The following is a 20660-nucleotide window of genomic DNA, read 5'->3' as shown; positions in this document are numbered from 1 at the left end:
CTACCAGGCCAAATACAATTACATAATATTAAAATGAATAAATAAATAAGCCAGTGAGTCAGGGATCGGTCAGATAAAATGATTACTTGCCTTGCATACAACCTAACTCTATCAATAACCAGTCGTACAGCAGTTCAATAGCCTGGACAGGTACAGATAAATTGGTGGTCCACGCCTGTTTTAGTTTTATTAAGTGTATATTTAAGCATTCACTGCATATTTGTTTGAGTCTAGAGCAGGTGTGTGTATAGTCGTACTCCAGACTGTGAGTGTAGCAGTGGCATTAATGGTTCCCTCTGAGTTTGAGGCGATGCAGGTGAATTCTCCTGAATCCTGGAAACTGACGGGTTGAATCTGCAGACCACCAGACTGCATCAGTGTGAACCTAGGAACTTGGAAAGAGCCACTGGCAACAACCTGCGATCCTACAGAGTTAGAAAGCAGTAAGTTAGCCTTGGCGAAAAGAAAGAAGGAGAGTAATTATGCCCATTTCTATTACAATCACATTATGTTAGTGATTGTTCTGTCAGTGTACATGATACGGGTGTGTTTTAGAGTGTGTGGCTTGGTACCTTTCTTCCAGGTAATGGCAGGTTTCGGAGCACCACTGTTCTGGCAGGTAAACAAGGCTGTGTCGCCATCAGTTACTGTTTGGTCAGATGGGGTGGATGTAAATGTGGGGGGCATACCTAAAACACAAAGAAAGAGCATATGAAAGAGAGAGTCAGAAGAAAACTAAGTGCATGCAAATAGATAAAAAAGAACAGCACAGAAGTAGAAGAATGGATAAAGAAAGGAAGACAGTGTTGATCTGAACACTAATGCAGCTCCTCTGATCGACAGAGGGTTTATTCACTACCTGCTTTTACGTGAGTATGCATAAATGAGAACAGCAGCAGTTTGGAGGTCACACCGGGATTTTAAAATATTTCAGATGCTCACTAAACAGTATGTACTTTGTATTTTGTGCAGCTTGGATTTGCTACCAAAGCACAACACTAACCTTGGTTTTACTACTGGCATATCACATCATAGTTTTTTTTTTTCCATAGTTTGCCCCACACAATTACCAACTTCATTTACCACTGGGTGAGTAAACACATTGGTTCAAGCTCTATCTTCATGATCATCATCACTTTCATATGTGACTGACACTGAACATAAAGATACTGTACGCTAACATTTTTAAAAATATGTAAAAGTCTGTATCCGACACTCCAGTATTAGGGACGATCGAGAAAATACTTTTATTTTATGATTCATCTCAAAATATAACTGGCAACTAGAAAGAAAATGACAGATTAAGATCAAAAAGGAGTTCAGCAGAAATGTAAAAGGGAACAACGTAGAGGGTGGTGTAGCAGTAAAGCAGTGTAAAGACTACGAGAATCAAAACAAGTAAGATCTGAGTGTAACAGTAAGCCTGATGAAGGTGTGTTCATATGAGTTTGTGCTCGATTGTGTTCAAAATGTGTCAGACAAACTCACTGGAGACGAGGAGTTCTGTGTAAGCTTGAGCCTCTCCAGCAGCACTGCGAGCGAAGCACTGGAATATTCCTCCATCTCCTGGCTGTACCCTGCGCACCGTCAACCCAGTGGCTGCACTGACCTTGTAGCGAGGGTTGGCCAGTTTAGAAAGCAGCACAGCATCCTTATACCATTCAATTCGAGGCTGGGGTATGCCTATGTATGTGCATGTAAAAACAAACACAAAAAATAGACAAAAAGATTAGTTTCCTAAATAACAAGCCAGCTGACCTCACTGCTGAGGTAACTGTGTCTTCTTCTACTATAACAGTCATACAGATGTTTAGCATTCTTTCCTCTGTCTTGCTCTATAAATATGCATGTGGACATAATGAGTATTAATAATATATTGATTGGAGGGTGTGGGTGGTAGAGTAAGGGTAGCAGAGGGGGGCAAAATACATTCTAAATAAAAGATGTGGATAAGTACAGCACACTAAATATCTACAGTATCAGCACCCAACTGTCTGACCAACATGCCAGATATGACAGGCCGGAAACTCATGCAATTATTCTGACTGAACCCCTTACACCTGTGAGTTTGTGTGTGTGAGTGAGTGGGTGTTCGAGGGAGGGAGAGACAAACTTTAGACTCTTTCTCAATCTGTTGGTGTCAAGCTTTCACAGGCGTGTGAATATTCTTCACCCCCTCCTTGTCTTACTCACGCTGTCACTCTGTCTTTTCTCATTCCTGCTCCTAGCCTCCATCTCTCTCCATGCCCTCAGGCCTCTGCTATTTAATTACACTGCCATTGTATCAGATTACTGAAGAGGAACATGAACTCACTCATGTGTGAGAGTGGCAGTGAGAGAGGTGTATGTTACAGTTTTTAGGACCCTATCCAGCCCTTCTTATATGTAAGTGTTTTCATGTAATCCATTTAAAGATAAGAGCCATGGAAAAGTGCAATTTCCAAACCTGGCCAAAGCATTTCAATGTGTACATAGATAACTATCTATGAAGACATCAAGCTGAAGCACATACTGTGCCCTGGATGGTGCCAAACTCTAGCAATATGTAAAGTCAAAGTGACACAACTTGGATTGGAGATGACTGTAAACAAAAGAACCGACAACAGCTAGGCAGCTAGGTGACTCAACATTTGAATGTGATGTTGTCAGGGGCTGCATTTGCTTAATGGTTTCATTCAATAACAAACATAATCAGACTGTGGTCCTAAGTATGCTATAGATTAAGTTGCTAAAATAAAAAAAAACATATAAAGCATCATTTCCTGATATTTGTACTATTCTGGGGTGTATTTACTTTTGGAAATAACTTACAATACAATATACAAACAATATATTTTATTCTCACTGCTTTGCACAGATCTGTAAAGTTAATCCAATCCTTGGAAACTTCTATTCACTTTTAAGCCCCATGTTTTAACACACTTAATCATAAATCTGTTGCATTAACTGATAGAAAAACAAAGTCTGTACCTGCCAAACATGTTATGAGACAACAGGCTTTTTTGCAGCAGCAGCTTTCAGCATTGTAATCAAATAAACAGAAATGTTTTGACCATGTATAATATGACAGATTTTTTTAAATCTCAAACACACAGGCAGCGTACCTGAAGCCAGGCAGGGGATCTCTACATTCTTGTCAATATCAGCCAGGATCTTTTGTTGGGGTTGAACTGTCAGCAGTGGTGGTTCTACAGAGAGAAACATTTACACAAAATTTAAAGCATTTACATGTAAAACACCTTCTGTATCAACACTGGTTAAAATAGTACTTCATTATCTTGACCATTCCATTACGGGTGAGCTGGAGCCTATCCCAGCATTTTAACAGGTGAGAGGCAGGGTACACCCTGGACAGGTCAGCAGTTTGTCGCAGGGCCAACACAGATAGACAAACAACCATGCACACACACACACACGACCTTCTTGCTGTGAGGCTGCGGTGCTAACCACCACACCACCGTGCAGCCCTGAATGTCTAAAGGCTTAAACTACTATTACTAAAGGCTAAAAAAAAAGTCAAAATCCTTTAAATAAGTAAGACAAATAACTTTAAATAAGATTTTACTGTTTTTATAGGAGTCAGAGTGAAATCTGCTAGAATAAAAACTCTTTCTAAGCATAGAGTGGACTGTCATCCTAAGGTAAGGTTTTCTGTTTATATAACCCGTGATTAACTTCCACACTTATAGACATAAACATGCCATTAATATTTTGAAGGACATAATCCTCTTTTTTAAACTTTACACACAATCAATGAAAAACAAAATAAATCCAAATCTAAATATAAAGATTATGGAGTATTAGTGTAAAGCTAAATAATATACTCATGCTACAACTAATTTTATCAGAATCAAAACTGTTAGTACTCAGCAAATGATAAAAAAGAAAGATCAGCACAGCAGGCCCAGAATCAGGAAGAGAGAAAGACAAAGAATTTTCACTCTGGTATCTCTGGAAAAGATGCTTCACACAACAATGGCAGCTGTTCACTGGAAATGACTTTAGGTGAAATTAAATCTCCAGTGAAAGAAAAGTGTGTGTTTTTTTTTTTTTTTTTGCAAAGGTATTTCTTGCGAACAAGAAGAAAGAAGAAGAAATTTTATAGATGTTTCCTGTCTGGTTTCTGTTTTGATATTTGTACACCACTAACATACAAGCAATAACATTTCTGACACTGTGAAGTCATTCTAAGGCTGCAATGCCCTTAAAAATATATATCCTCTGTTTTTATTTTATTTTTTATTTATTTGGCTTTTCACACATTGCAGGGGATCAACTGAACAGGCTGAAAAAAAGATAAAGTACAGGATTGATCAAGCTGCTTGTGTGTTGACAGTTACATGTTGTTGCCTATAACCTGGAACTATAAGGTGGAAATTGTATTCAGATCTAAAATAAATAAGAAATAAGTAAAAAAACAACAACAACAAAAAACAAACAAACACATTGAACATTTTGTCCCACTGGGACTCATGTCCATTGCTTCAGACATGAGAGGAGGTGCTGGTTTGTTTCACACAACATTTTCCTTGGTGAATACGATTAATTTTAATCTCATCTGACCAGAGAATCTTTTTACATGTTTGATGGGCCCAGGTGCCTTTTGGCTAACTCAAAGTACGCTGTGGAGTGTAAAACCAAAACAGACACTTTGATCTCTGCTGTGGAGCTTATCTTTGACCACTTACCTCTCTGAATAATGCCCATCTTGCCTGATTTTTTTTTTTTTTTTTACCGGTGGGCTCTTTATTAGCAGATTTCATTCATTTAAATTTATTTTTCTTTTTACTTTACTCCAACAGTTAGAACTATTCCGTGCAGGTCTGTTATATAAAAATCTCAAAACTCGAATGAAAAGTTTTATTGTAACAAAATGAAACCCTATTAGTGGAAAAAAAATCCTATATACATATATCTATTCTACTGAACTATTCTTTCCCATTCCCTGCCTTTTTCAAACTCACATGTTTGTATCTTACTGTATTATCGATGCAAAATACAGTTTGGTACTGCAGTGGTAATGCATGAAAGCCATGTGGCATGACACTGCTCACACAGATGTACTAATTCCCTTCAGTCAGGTGATGGCAAGAAAATAGAAGCTGAAACACACATACACACACACACACACGCACACACACACACACACAAAAAAACCTTTTTAAGTGTTTAGGTGGCTAGGTTGAAGATTTTTAGCTTTTGTTGATTCCTTGCTGTCTGCCTGCAAAACAAAGATGGAGAACAATAGATATGCTGTTGTTTGCACCAGTAGTTGCCTGTACTGTATCTAACATGAGGTTGCAGAGTCATACATATTCCTATTAGAGGATTGTCAAAAAAGAAATGAAATTGAATAATGAATACTTTTGAGGCTGTTCCTTTCTCTCTCAGAGACACATACGCTATTCTGTTTAGGAATCCTTTTTATTGCATCAAGGTCTGCTGAGCCCAAAGCAGAAAAAAGAGGATCAGTACCAATGTATTCATCAGTCTACGCCTCTGATACAAATGAATGTATGCAGACTTTCTCCCTGTCAGGCAGGCCTTAAAAGAGCTCCTGGTCTAATGAAGGAAGATAATGTGGGGAAAGTGATTGTGGGGGGAACACAGAAAAAAAGAAGGAGCAGGCAGAGGTTCAAAAATTGGTTCTAGATAGTGAGGGGGTGGGGGGCACAGAATAAGAACAAGCGCCAAATGAATATTCAGGCAGGTCTTTTCTGACTAGCAAGTATTCTGTAGGCGTGGGTAGTTCGTGCTCTCTGCTTAGGTGCTCCTTCGCTTCGACAATCACAGGAGATCAAAAAGACACTGACAAACTGGGAGAGAAAAGTTTTGCTTCATCAATCACATACTCCCTGCTTGCGTGCTTGTTGTTTTCTATTTATGCGCACACATTGAGGACAGGAGTGGATTGTTATGAGAGCACTCCTGTTTCAGCCTTTTCCATGTTCTCCTATTAATTGGCGACTCCAGGGAGCAAAACTAATTTTGTTGCTGGGCAAATAGGCACATGTGTCTGTGGTGCCGATTTTTTTGATGGTGTCTGAGCATGAAGTACACAAATAGATTTGCGTGTACATGATTGTAACAGCTGTTTGTGGCCACAATGGACATTTTATAGGTGAGTGTGGACAAAAGACTCGGCTCAAGCAGTCCTGTAGTTGACAAGCACTGCTTGGGTTGTTCAAAGTTGCACTTCCAGAAGAAAAAGTCAGAAAAAAATTGAAGAATAAACATAATTAACCTAAGCTTGGAGCAAAAAGTGTACAAGAAAAGACAACAGAGAAGTTAAAACAGAAATGAATAACATGATGATGGTATTAGGGGGCCAACCATGGACAGTAATGGATAATGGTGTTAGGAACTATATGTGTACTTGTATAACACATGTTACATAAATCTGTTTTCACAGTCACATTGAAGTGATTTGCCTCCTTTTCAGGACATAAAGTATCCATGAGATTAAATATTCAATTTAAAAAAAAAAAACTTGGCTTCAAAAGAAGTTATTAGTTGAGTATAAGTAATTAGTGGTCATGGTCTACATGAAGTCAGTGTCTTTAAAGAAATGGAAACCTGGCTTGTGAGTGTCAGGATTTATCTTACCCATTACAGTGAGGTGTGCTCTTGCCTCCATAGGTTTGACAGTAGTGTTGCTAAGTAGTGATGCTTCACAAACATATAACCCTGTGTCCGAAGTGGTGGGGGCAGGAATAATAAGCCGACGCCCACTGGTTAGCCAACGTCCATCACGTTTCCACGATACCACAAGCCCGTCAATTGGTCTGAGATTAGAAAAGAGGAAAGAGGAGTGAGGAGAATTGCAGAAAAAAAAGGAAAAGTGTGACAGAAGGCAATTACTACATATTAAATCCATCAGTTTATTTGTCAATGAGGCAGTAAATGAATGATGACACTGTATATCGGAGCAGTCAGCTCTACTCAGCATGAAGGAGCTTTAGTCAGTTATTCTAAATGTTGAGAAAGGAAATGGGTTTTTCTGGAAAATGAAATTTTGTTGGGATAAACAACATGAAAATGCCATTCCTTTGAGTGTGGGTTTTTGTCTAAGACAACATTAATACAGCGCGACATCTGCTCTTGAAAGCAGAGCTCAGTTTTTTTCCACCGGTGTCTGTGTATCTTCTTGCAATTTAATTTTTACCTGCATTTGGTTTGCAGATGACTGCAAAAAAAAACCCACCAATGTTCATCACTCATGTGATGAACAATGAACATTTGAAGCTTTTTTCCTCTTTCATTTTTATCAAAAAACATTATCAAGCAGCAGAAAGTCATCCACATCGCTCTATCTGGGTTAGGGTTACTAGAGGTACATATACAGTAAGTGGTAACTAATGAATGTGGAAAGTAGCTGAATTTAGACTTAAGCAAAGAATCTGATTTCATTGATCTAACTCTTGGTTCAAACTTGGTATGCTTCTCCTTTTTGTGTTTTCTGGGTACAAAATTATTTCTGTGGAGAAAGTTTTTCAATGAGTCCTTTTTTGACAGTTGGAATAGTCTCTGGAAAAGTTTGTTCTTGTCAGAAAAAAAGCGCAGGAAACTGTGAGCTAATATCCTTTGTGTGAAGATGCAGAGCAAGCTGAGGAGACTAAATTACTTTGTGTTGAATTAAAAATGCATGATCTGGCCATACTTCTCAGCTCCTGCTGTAGTTGCCTTAATGTACCTTTTGTGTTTTCATTCAAAGTTTGATTTGCACATAAAGTATACGACAAAGGAAAAGTATTTATCACTTTTATTTTGTGTGAATATTTTAGGAGGCAACTCTCAACAACTAGAGCTTAACACTTTTCGTTTTATTAAAACTTCAGTATTTTGGACCGGCTCATGTGACCATGAAATATCTCTTCAGTTACACTACTCTAGACCGTGGGTTTCAAACTGGGGGTTGGGACCTCAATGGGGGTCACAAGATCATTTCAGGGGGTTGCTAGACAATTATAAAAAATGTATAGCCTACATTTATGAATATATTTGGCTTTTTTTTTTTTTTTTTTTTTTTTTTACCAGGGCTGTCAAAATTAAACCATTAATGAAGAGATAAATCTCTGAAATTAGCACATTATGTTTTATTAACACAATAACTCATTAACAACTAAATTAGTACACATGTCATACTACAAATCTGAATTTGACTTAACTCCGGGAAAGAAGATGATTTTGGGAATGTAAATGCTTTGTCACAGTGGTGAACTACCAAAAACCCACTTTTTCCTCCTTATTTATCCTTATTTATTAAGATTCTGACTGTTTTCCAGCCATATTTACAGGTTGCTGCAACAGGACCCATTTGATACATCACACAATTAATCACTAAGTCATCTGGGGGGGTCACAAACATCAATGCATCTTATCTTGGGGGTCATGGCTCATAAAGTTTGAAAACCCCTGCTGTAACCTGTCGAAGAAGCTCTAATGATGCACCTTTCCTCACCATACTCTTATTGCCTTTTACACACTGTGCCTAAATATCTGTTATTGTCATTAACTCTGTGTGACTCATTTATTTTGTTTCCATAGCAGATATCCCTGGCCTGGTGTTTTGTTTGTTTCTTTGTGTTTGTGTCCCCCCCCAAAAAAATCAAGGCAGATGGTGGCCTATTTTGAGTCTGGTTCAGCAGGAAGTTTTTATCTGTCAGAAGAGAGTTCACCACTCCACGGTCACTAGCCATGCATGCTCAGAAAATCCAGTTGAATCGAACAGAAAATTTGTGGCATTCTGTTGGTTTCCTTAGCTGACAATAATTGGATTTCTCAAACTTTTGTTCTCTGCTGAAAATGCACTGTGAACTGGTACTATAACAATATAGAGAATAGAACAGTTTTTAAGGAACTACAGCTGAATTTATTCCTGGTTATAATGCAAAATGAGGTTGAAATTTTCTGAGAAGTATATGTAAGAGTTTAGTGTTCCTTTGAAAAACTCTGACTATACTTCCCACACTTTGCTGTAAATAAATGTGTGTGTGCATTAAGTATTTGGCACTGGTCAGTGTGAATTTGCAGGACTGCTTAGCTTGTGGTATGCTACCAGATGGGACTTCTCCGAAAGTTCACTTGATAGTGGAGTGAATCTGCCTTTTTTTTCCAGGGACATAAATCAGCTTTACGTAATGTTAATCATTAAATTTCAATATGGCAACTTGGCCTGTGGTTTGGATAAAGGTTAAAGTGCTACAGGCAGCAGTTGTAGCTAGGGCAAAGCTCTAGGAAATATACAGTATGCAAGTCAACATAATGTCCTCTGAAGTGATGAAGCATGACTGTTTATCTGTATACTGCCTCTGTTAGTGTGTCTAACACTAGGAGGAAAGATTTGCTGAGCTGCAGGTTTATGTAGTATCCTGTAATTTTCCTGGAAGGAAACATAAGTATCTAGCATGTATTTGTGTATTAAACACAAAAACTTACCTTGCATTAGCAATGCACTCCAATGTAGCCTCTCTTTCTGCAACCACTGTTGTGTTTTTAGGTCCAATCACAATTGCTGGAGCCACAAGCTCTGACTCAGAATCTGCAACAAAGAGAAAAAAATATGAGAGGAAGTTTATCCCATAAATCATACTTGCACACACAGCAGCTTCACTGTTTTACACATGCACAATCAAAAAGTCTACTTTTAAACACTACTTTCCCAAGCACACATTGATAAAGAGTGCAGACCATCACAGTGTGCAGACTTTTGCACCCCACATTTAACCTGTTATTAACCTCATATTTACCATTCAAAGCTGTAGATTTTTTTAAGTTATACAGAATATATATTAAGGATGGCTTTAGCCACAAACTCTGGCAACTTAGAGCTGGCTCTAAAGCATTAAGTACCATATTTCACTTTTCACCTACATCCCCTTTGCTCCAAAGATTGAAGATAATGATGATGACCTAATGAAAACCTCAAGGCTTGAAAACTACAGTTTATCCAATGTGAGTGGGGTAGGCAGTGGTGATGGTATGGTGGTTACATCTGAATGCAATAATTTACTGTAGATGTTTACAGAAAAGCAAGAACATTTCTACCCAGAGAAGGAAGTAAAGAATATTTAGTTTTCTAAAAATTTGATTTGTTTTGTTAAAAAGAACCAAAACTGTATTATAAAAGTTATACATCCACACTTTATTGTCTTTTCTGTTTTTGTTTATTCATTGTATTGGTGGAATCTAGAGACACATAAATGCCTTCAGCCACTTTCATGCACAATCTAGTTATTTCTGTCTAAACGTCCCCAAAATTTGTGTTGGACATAGTACAGCAGTAAGTGTAAATAACAATGTTCAGAAGAGTACAGTGAGATGAGTATGTGAAGAAAGATTTATGGTCTAAAAGGTGTGTGGGAGAGTATGGTGGTGTATGAGTATGATTTATGATCTCAATGGCCTCTTATAAGAGAAGGGCTCACTATGACTGCTATCAGTTAGAATAACATTATACAGTATTTGCTCTGAAAAATTGTATAAAACTGACTGGATTGGCCTTCAGAAAAATATGAGTTGGTATTTTCTGATTTCATTAAACCTATACATTGATGAGGCAAAACATTAAAACCACAGACAAGTAAGGTGAGTTCACTGGTCATCTTGATTCATTGCAACATTCTGCAGCAAAAACCTGCATCCTGGCATTGACATTCACTTTAGTTGAACACTTCTTCCTAAACTTTTTTGCAGACAACTCTAAAATATGGCAACAGCACCTCCTCCCAACAGCAATCTAACCCAGCAGGAGAGCAGTAGGATCTGATGGCATCTGTAGGAAGCAACGCCAATCTAAAAAGACCTCACAACACAACCCACAGGGATCAAAGGATTTAGTGCTAATGTTCTGGTACTAAACAATCCCTTAGATGTTCTTTGCCCATGCCCTGACTGGTCTGAGCTCTTTTGGCAGCAGGAGAAGGACCTCAGTATTAGACAGGTGGTCATAGTGATATGATATAAATCTACAGTAGTCCTCTAAGAAAGTGTGTGTGTAAATTTTATATATATATATATATATATATATGTGGATTTGCAATAAGGGAGCATAGAGAGTAAAAATTAACAGGCTAGTTCTGATGGAGGTCGGGGGACGGGGTTTGAATGGAAGGATGTTGTGGGAAGATGAGGGAACAGCTTTGATCTCTTTGAAGGGAAGGAGGAAAAGGTGGTAATTGACTCTACTCTTTATTCCTCCTTCACATTCTCCCTCTCCTCTTTTTTTTAATCAGGGAGAAAGCACTGAAAAGTCATATCCACTGTCATGCAGAAGTGAAAGATGGTATGTGGGTACAAGTAGACAGGCGAGCAATAGTACATGCAGTGACGCTCATTCATGCACTCAATAGTCTTGTCACTTACACTCACTGATGCTTCAACTCAGGGTAAAGGTTGGGTCATTAATGGGAACGATAAGTGAGATAAGCCAGAACTGTGCCTTGCATACTGATGCCATGTGTGAAAGTACACAGGCTGCATGGGTGCACTGAAGTTGATTTGCCACTAATGTGCCTCTGAGCCAGCATGGAAGGTAGCAACAGGGGTGAGGTAGGCTGTGTGTAAAGAAAAATTGGTATAACAGAATGCATTTCTCTAACTAAGGATGTCGCTGTCATTGAGCTGATTCCACAAAGGCTTGATGTAAAAAAGGGCTCTAGCAACCCAGTCTTAAAACTCCTGATGGGATCACCAGCATGCATGTTGTTGGGAAAAAATGGCGATTCAATCAGTCTTAAAGAGTTAAAACCATCATAATGAAATTTGATAGGTACCTAACTCAAGCAGCATTGAACCTTTCATTCTCCATAAGGAGTACAGCACTCCAGCTTACAACTTCCTCATGTTGCCTTTTACTGCCATCTACTCCTAAAACCAAGGGGGGCTTGGTCTGTGCAGTCAACACATTAACTTCAATTAGAGACTGTTACAGTTGCCTCTAATGAGTTAATTAATGGTATTCACTTTAAATGTCAGTGGTTTTAATACTTTGGCTGAAGAGAGTATACAGTATACAAAGACATGAAGTGTATGTCTTTAATTTCATTGTGTGTACACCAGTATCTTGTGTGTCCGATCACAGTTTGAAAAGTCTGATCTTGAAGAAGTGAGGATTGATTGATAGCAGGAGTTGGTTGAAGACATGAAGAGACAGAAGAATGATGGACAGGTAGAACTAAAGGTGGGGGGAACAAGAGCAAAAGTGTCCATTAGCTGTCTAGTGTGGGTAGCAGAGGTCAGTGGCTAGTAACCATCAGTGCAGCCTTAATGGCAGCACCTGCTGCAGATAATGAGTGCAAGGTGACGTGAACCTAACCTATTAAATAGGATCATGTGTCTGAGGGGAGAACACTGACAAATCAGGACAGCAGGAATACTAGTGTGACAAGAGAACACATTTAAGTAAAAGGAAAAGGTTTGGATAGAAGAAAAACTGTAGATTGTATGTAAATGGGGAAAAAGTGAAGGGGGTTTGTACAGATGGTCTTCCTCTTGGAGTGACAGACATGAGGGTAGAAATAAAGAGGAAGGCAAAATGCCATATGGCTGTGTGATCTGCACTTTCCTTTTCTCTCTGTCAGTGTGTCTAACATCCTCTTTCTCCAGGGAAATTTCTATCATTTTATCTCGTCTGGATCTCCTGTTTTCCACTGCCTATCTTCCCTCCCTTCTTCTCTATCATCCTCTTATCTTCTCCTTTTAGTCGTTTAAACTGAGATTATTAAATTAATCTTCTTCAACATAAACAAGGAGACATATTTAAACTGGCAGACAAGCTTATTATTTGTGATTATGCAAGCTTTGGCAGCTAAAAGGCTCCCTTGCAAAGATTCAGCAATGAGAGTCCAGAAGTTTAAATTAACTCTACTGGATTCCTCATTTAAAAAATGAGAAACAACATGTGGTTGAGAGAAGCAAAGTAGGGGTGATGGAGAGAGGGATGATAGAAAAAAAAACTGCAGGTGTTGTAGGATAATGAAGTAATAGAACAACAACTTAAGGCTAAAAAGCTTCATCAAAGAAAGTAGCACGATACAAAGATGGGTTGTTAAACCAGTTAAACAAAAAAAAGCACAAGTGATGATATGGTGAAAAAAAACAAAACAAAACAAAACAAAACAAACAAAAAAAAAACATAAGCCCTGTCAGCTTCCTGCAAGTGTGTGTGTGTTTGAGTGTGCTCATCGGTGTGGGTAAAATGTAGCACCAAAGAGCCAGTGAGGCATTGCAACGTTACAATCCTCTCGTCAGCGCAATCATTGCTGATTGACAGTAAAGTGCTGCTGAGGTGACACAGCTGTGTGAGGGTGTGTGAGCGATTGTGTGTCATTCAGATAGAAACTGAAAAATTGCACGTTAAATCAAGAATAGGAATGATGTAAAAAAAAAGTTGGTTAAAAAGATAGATGCCGTATTCAGACAGAAATGAGATAGAGAGGTAGAGATCAACATGAGCCAGAGATAGAGATGAAAGGCTATTCCATCCATAGATTACAATATAATCCATCTCTGAACGGATTCTTTCAGATTACAGCTTGTTCTCTTATTAAATCCGCCAGTCAACTGCAAATAGTGTCAGTGAGTCAACCTGAGTGTGTGCATGATCGTTCTGTAAATGCGGATCTGTGTGTTTTAATTCATCCTCGAGAGCAGAGGGATTGGATGAAGGCTGAGCGCACATACATCTCTCCATGCATGCATATGCACACATACAAATGCACACAGCGGGAGGCTGGTGTTAGCTAACTGTGTATTAATAGAGTTGTCAGGTATGTGTCTGCAGGGTTCACGGCCTAACACTTACACATCACACTGAGACAGCACAGCAAAGACAAAAAGTTTGAGAGTTAGATTCAGAAAAAGAAAGCAAAAAAGATAAATAAAAAGAGGATAAATTGAATATGAGACTTAACATTTTCTTAAATATTTCATTGAGTTCTGTTGCAGACTATGAAAAAATAAATTGAGAGGAAAAGATGTCTCTTGAGAGTACTGCCTATATGTGTGATGGTGAGGTGAGGGTTTTTGTGTGTCACTGCGCTCATTAATGGTGCATGCTGACAGCTAAGTGTCATCATCGGCGTACACTTGCTTTAGAATGCCAGTATATAACCACAAACCAAAACATGCCACATGCTCACACTCAAGACACACACAATGTCATAACCACAGCAAGAGTTGAGGAAGCAAACCCCAAGGGGAGAAAGACACTGACATTTGGAAGCAGAGAGAGGACGGAGAAAGGTGCCTGATTTTAAATATACATCCTTTCCTTCAGCTGCCAAACTTTCAACCTATCTTTGTCATCACTGCACACAAGTAGTAGACGGAGAAGATGGAAAGACAGAGGAGAGAATAGAGGAGCAAAAGATAGAAACATGTAGAGGTAACAGTGAGGAAGAGCAGGAGTTATTCTCCTGAGAGTGTTCAATATTTTATTATTTTAGTATCATATTTGTTCAGGTTTTTAGGCTGTTTGACAAGATCTAAAATGACATATTGAGGCAGCAGTTTATCAATACAGCCCTGAAATGAGAGCATGTGTGATTGCTTCATGCTTGTACAGACTTTTTTTTTAATGAGGAAAAGGTAAAGAGAAAAATATTTTCTCTGTTGTCATACAACTTCCTTAACATGTGACACATCGTTATGTCCATAAGTCCAAATTAAATTTGGACACAATTTCAAATCTGCATATGGCTATGCTGGGCTTTTGTATTTGCTTCGATATAACTACACAGAGAGACTGCTGCCACCAAAGTTTATCCAATTCAAGCTCAAGAAACAGCACAGAGTGTAAAATATCTGCCATAACATCACTAACTGTTGCTGAGTCACATTTCAAGACTTGAGTTTAGCAATGTGGCTGTTGTGATCTCTTTTAGTCAAGAGCAAAAGTATAAACTCATCTTAAAGTAGGTCCATGAATACAACTTGAAAAATATTTCATCAAATAGATAATAGGGATTAAGACCATGAAGTGACTAGGGATGCATCTATGCGATATAGGTATTCATACCCATATTGAAGAAATTTGTAGATCAGCTATCATGACAATGGGTCAGATCCATAGGCACAGATCTATTTAGTGTAATTTTATGCTGTGCGCCTTGAGTGACGTCAAGTGCTAACAATGTGCCACGTGGAAGCTCATGTTTGTTTTCAAAGTGAAGCAAGAGAAGGGATCAGCCATCTTCTCACACTACCTCAAAGGGTACGTCCAAAACCTGCGCAGTGAATGCTCTGAGAAGCTTGAGAAATCTGTTGGTGGTGGTAGTGTGCTCACCTGTGTGTGCATCTGCTTTTGCACATCAGGCGGAGGACAATTGTAAATGTGCAACCTTGTAGAGTCAGAAAGAACATGCCATCACTTAAATAAGATAAATAACAACAATAAGGTAAATAAGTAATTTCTTTTTGCACAATTACACTAAACCAAAGTATAGAGCTGATTTCTGTCTATCTACCAACTAAGCCAGTGGAGCTATTGTTGTTTTGTTTTGTTTTTCTTCCCTCAATTTCAGCTCCTTTATTACTTTTTTAAATTGGATTTTGAATTCCTAATTGCACTGACTGAAGAGGTTTTGTTCTTGTTTATTTTAACATGCTGTTTGATCAAAGATGTCAAGCTATTGTGTTTTTTTTGTTCTTTCTTTCTTTTTTTTTTTTTAGTTTCAGCACATTATTATTTTACATGGGGTGTCATGCTCCTACTTGCACTGACTGAACTAGGAGAAGTTTAGGTGTATTTTTATACCTAAAAATAAGTTGGGGGGGGGGATTGGCTTGCCTCAGGGCTCCTAGGGCCCTGGACCCTTCGCTTGGGCTGCGGCCCACCAGGGATCGGATCTTGGCCTACTGGCCCTGTGCCCTGGGACCACGGGGGCTCTGGCTTAGGCTCTCCTCTGCCACCCTCCAGGTGGGGCTGGGGTCGTCTTCAGGGTGGGGTAGCTTGGGTTCGTGCTCTGGGGTTGCTGCTGATGGCTCGGGTCTCTGGCTGCCCTGGTCGGCCTCTAGTCTCTGTAGAAGCGTGGTAGCATTTGCACGATCTCACTCACCACTCTTCATCACTGATCACTCCTCATTCCTCGTGATCTACATGCTGACACAGTCACTGAGTTGTCCAGTGGGTTTATACTCTAAGAGATCATTTTTCTGAGTTTGTATCTGGTTGTTGTTGTGATACGTTTGTGATATGTCTTTTTGATTTGGTTACTATTTAACTCCTAACCGCTGGCAGCTCTGTTTTTCTGTAAAAGCCATAGGAAATTTTTTGGTGTATTTATGTAGAAAATGTAGCATTTTGTTGTCTGGTGATAGTGTTTATTGAAGTGTTGTTGCCTTCTGTCTGTTTTTGTCTCCTCTTTCTTCTTTCTGCTTTCCCTTTTCCTTCTTTTTGCTGTCTTCCTTAGTTTTTTGTCCCCTCGGGTCAGGTCCAGCAAGATTAAAAAGATTCCATGATACTAAGTAAATAAATAAATAAATGAATCAGATTATCAAGAGGAGCCTTATACCCATAAGCCTCCCCTTGGCAAAGCAAATTTGTTTGGCACAATACAGCAACCAGACTATTATTCTACTTGCTATGATGCTGGACAGGACAGGTTAAAAAAAACAAAACAAACAACAACAACAAAAAAAAAGAAAGGTCACAAATTAAGTAAGTGGTGGAAGGTTTTTTTTTTTTTTTTTTTTCCGAAAATTTCTGTTTGCAACCACAGGAGTCGGCCCCCAGCTGGCCATTGCAGCCCTGCCACATTGGCTTTTTGGAAGGAAGAGGTTATATCCATCCTTTTATACAGTTTCCATAAGTAATGGACATTATTAATAAGTCACCATGACAGAAAATAAAATGTCACTCTGCGAGCCAGTTCAGACAGTCAGATTGAGTCTGTATTGATAACAGAACTTTTTCATTTTGCAGTGTTCTTAAGCCCTTAGTGTTCTGCTCATTCTCTGAACGCCTGGAGGCTGCACTGTCACCTGCTGCTAATACAATTGCTGCCACTGTTCAAATTTCACATTTCAAAAGCCCCATGCTCACCTCAGAATTTGCTTTAGTGTCAGCTGCAAGTCAGTGTTTTTAGAGACAGGAAGTTACTGGCATTGCTGCCCATTTCCTGCAGTGTTGGATGGGGCTGTGAAAGGGATGTGGCTCTGATCGACCAAATATCAACGCTGTTCAATAATCATTACTCACATAAGGAAAAGAAAATCTATTCTACGTGCCTGGGGTAGCCAAAAACACAACATGAGGTGACAGAGGGTTAGCTGTTTAAGCAGATGTAACAGTGCTTTGGTAAAAAATAATCTACGAGCTCAAAAACCAACTCAAATGGATTAAAGCTGCATTTGTTGATTACATTTCTGGTTGTTACTCATTACTCAGATAAACTGAATTGACAGTATGCTGTACAAACAGCATTGCTCTCTGGCCAAAAATACAAAAGTAAGTTTATTTGAAGGACAGTTTCCTCTGCTTCATGGCTCAATACATTTCAATTGCAGCGACCGGTTTCCATGATGGTCAGCTGATGTTTTGTTCCAGGTTTTGAAGTACTGTTCCCCTAATTAAGAACCAGTTACACACAACCTCGCTTCTCCAGTTTGCATTAAGTTTTGTTGTCTAGATAGATAGGATCTGTGTACCATATGTACTGTGCTTATTTTTTTTTGTACAGGGATGTCAGTTTTAAATAAGACCGGTTGATTAACAAGTGAGTATTTTGCAAAAATCCAATCCCCAACATAATTTTGCAGTTTTATTAAAGAAACAACTGATAATATTTCAAAATACAACTGTACATTCAGTTTTTTGAGTCATATATAGTACATTTTATGAGCGACTATTGATAATAAGTGTTTTAATATTGAAACTCATTTAAAATGTACTTGCAGTGAATGGATTTCTTTAACATTTTATAAGGATTTAGCTTTGCATTCTCTATTTGTCAATATGCTTTTCCAAAATTCACCTGAATTTTTCATTTATACTTTTATTTTTCTGTTTTATACTGGAACAGAAATATTTCTTTTCACCAGTGGCATATCCTTCATATGCTGTTTTATCTTTCTGCCAGACCTGTCTGACACTTATTCTGCATGTAATTAGATGCAGGTCAAAGCCAAACTACAGACAAAGGATAGGGCCTTGAAAAATATAGCTTCACTTTAGTTGTACTTTTAAATAAAACTCGAAAAAAGGCCATATAAAAATATTTCTAGTGCATCTGTTTTATGCAACATTTGGATCAATTTCATTGCTTTAGTTTAAATAAATACATTACAACCAATCCCGCCTTGGTTGTGTACTTTCATGTTTGTTTTGTGTAGGTTGAGTGAAATCTGCTGAATCTTGCTGTTCAGGCAATGTTCAAGTAGTTTGAAATGCATGCTGTACAAAAACTAGTAACTGACTGTAAACTGTTATACTTTATACTGTATACATCCAAAATAAAACTTTTACACTATTCCATCTCGGGTCAATCAGAAATGTTTTTTTTTTTTTTTGGTTATAGGGCAAAACTGTAAAACTTCATTGGTGCAACATTCTACACTGCATGCACCAATCCCCCGATGCCAATATGTGACTTTCAGGGAAAAAGTTAGCTTAGCAACTTCTTGCTTTCACCTTGCACTGGGAGGGTCATGAAAGCATTTGTTTCTGTTTAAATAGAGAGAAGAGTGAGAGAGAAAGAATGGGGGAGATAATGAAAATGTAAATGGGATCTTTACCTGTCGACCCACAGTCTTTCTTGTCGACTGTCCGTCAACCAGAGAGAATGAGATGAAGAAAAAAAAAGTCAGAACAAAGAGTAGGTAGGTAGGGAAAAAGGGAAAAATGGGACTGATATCATTTAGATTTGTAGTATTTCCTCTGGGTGCCGCAAAAAGGCACATTTAGCTAATGCCAAAAAAAAAAAAAGAGGGAAAGGAAAACACAGCCTTTCTCAAATCAGCAACTCAAAGGCATCTCAAAGTTTGGGAGGAAAACTGTAAAATGAGGGTTTTTCACTGAGATAGAGAAAAACAAATACAGACAGAAAGCAAGAAACAGACAAATGGACGACAGGGAGGCAGAGACAGAGCGGGAGAGAAGATGCTATGTTATCACAGAGTCCAGAGGAAGACAAACTGTTTGCAGCCCATCTATCAACTGCCAGCCACTAAGGCTTGCCTCTCATTCAATCCTTTATTTTTCACCTCTATCTTTCTCTGTTTGCCATTCTCCCTGCATTTGTCATAAGTTTGGAGGTGGCATCATGGTGAAAAAAGGATGGCAGTGACATTCTCCTGGCAGAAAATCCACATTCTTCTATCATCACTACCTGTTTGTGCTTCTATTCAGGCACTCAGTCAAGTTTTGAAATTTGGAAAGTGTGTTTATGTGCATGTGTTTTAAAGTGCCTTTGTAAGAACGTCTGTGTGTGGCAAATGTGAGCCTGAGCCTTAAATGTAGAATTCACTAACTTATTCAATCTAGACACTGGAGTACTGCAATCATTACATCCCTACCCTTTAAATAAGGATCTAATTCTGAAAGATTAACTGTGACACCCCTTCAGAGCAGGACAAGCATTTGCACACCTAGTTTGTATTTGTTGTCCAATATTGCTGCACGTTTCAATACAAAACACTGACTCAAAAACTTTTAGCAAGTTTTTGGAATAAGATACTTTTTAGCTTTTTTTTTCTTTCATAAATCAAATGCCTTTCAAGAGTTTTTTAAGTGCTCAGAACTACCGAGCATACAAACATCATTATTTAAAATGGCATCTGACAAACTGATTCACTTTGCTTCCCAACAACACTTTCTGAAAAACACTTGATAGAATTCAGAGTTCATTGGATTACAAAATAAGTGGTTATTATTAATGTGTGGTGCTGGTGTTGCCAGCAGGGTGTCTGATTCTGACTTCATTCCTCCCAGTTTCATAGTACCAGCATCATAAAAGCAACAGAACAACATACTCAGCATCAAAATGCAGACATTAAGTGACAGATTAGAAGTTTCCAAAACTGAAATCTGAGCAAGACCATTGTCAAAACAAATAAGCCAAAGAATCACAAGTATGAAAAAAATTATGACTATAATGAGTCAATCAGTCTAAATAATAGTCTAATTTTGTTCTTTAGGTCTATCCACTGGGAATTACTACTGTCTGCAGCATTTAAAACCCTAATGGCAGACGCACAAAATAACATAAGGTTTTAAGATAAAGGAAAAACATAAAACCTTTATAAAAAGAGGATAGACAGACTTTCTTCTAAGGGATGTAGATATTTGTGGAAAATGCTGTAAAAGAAAAAAAAAAAGTCCCTGGTTTCCAACCTAATAACAAGAAAGATAAATTTAAAAAAAATATTATAGCCAAGTTTTTAGAGGCATTGTAGAAGGTCCAGAGTCGCAGGTTAAACACTCCTGATGTGTGTTAGAAAACCAAAATTTACTGCATTTTCTTTATATAGCTGTAGGCCTTCTTTTAAAGGAAAGAGATTAATCGCGATTAATCGCATGACATGCTGCGATTAAAAGTTTAAATCGTTGCCCAGCACTAATATATATATATATATATATAGAGAGAGAGAGAGAGAGAGAGAGTGAGAGAATCCTATAAGAGCCACTCTTTACATATATGCACATAGACACACTTTCCAAA

The 20660-nt window shown here is 38.3% G+C and overlaps 1 protein-coding gene across 4 annotated transcripts in view; it reads right to left on the bottom strand.

The window, feature by feature from the left end:
• LOC121638272 (protein sidekick-1-like) overlaps positions 1–20660 on the bottom strand; it is a 284369-nt gene that overhangs the window by 77579 nt on the left and 186130 nt on the right. For all 4 annotated transcript variants that reach the window (XM_041982952.1, XM_041982953.1, XM_041982955.1 and 1 more), the window contains 6 exons: positions 9439–9541; positions 6607–6785; positions 3105–3188; positions 1489–1683; positions 573–689; positions 258–425 (listed from right to left, as the gene is read on the bottom strand). In XM_041982952.1, coding sequence (XP_041838886.1) covers positions 258–425; positions 573–689; positions 1489–1683; positions 3105–3188; positions 6607–6785; positions 9439–9541 — 846 coding nt within the window. The remainder of the gene's footprint in view (positions 1–257; positions 426–572; positions 690–1488; positions 1684–3104; positions 3189–6606; positions 6786–9438; positions 9542–20660) is intronic.

This window comes from Melanotaenia boesemani, chromosome 4, assembly GCF_017639745.1.
Source record: "Melanotaenia boesemani isolate fMelBoe1 chromosome 4, fMelBoe1.pri, whole genome shotgun sequence".
In the NCBI taxonomy this organism is placed as follows: Eukaryota; Metazoa; Chordata; class Actinopteri; order Atheriniformes; family Melanotaeniidae; genus Melanotaenia; species Melanotaenia boesemani.
This window is presented reverse-complemented; position numbering and strand designations above follow the sequence as displayed.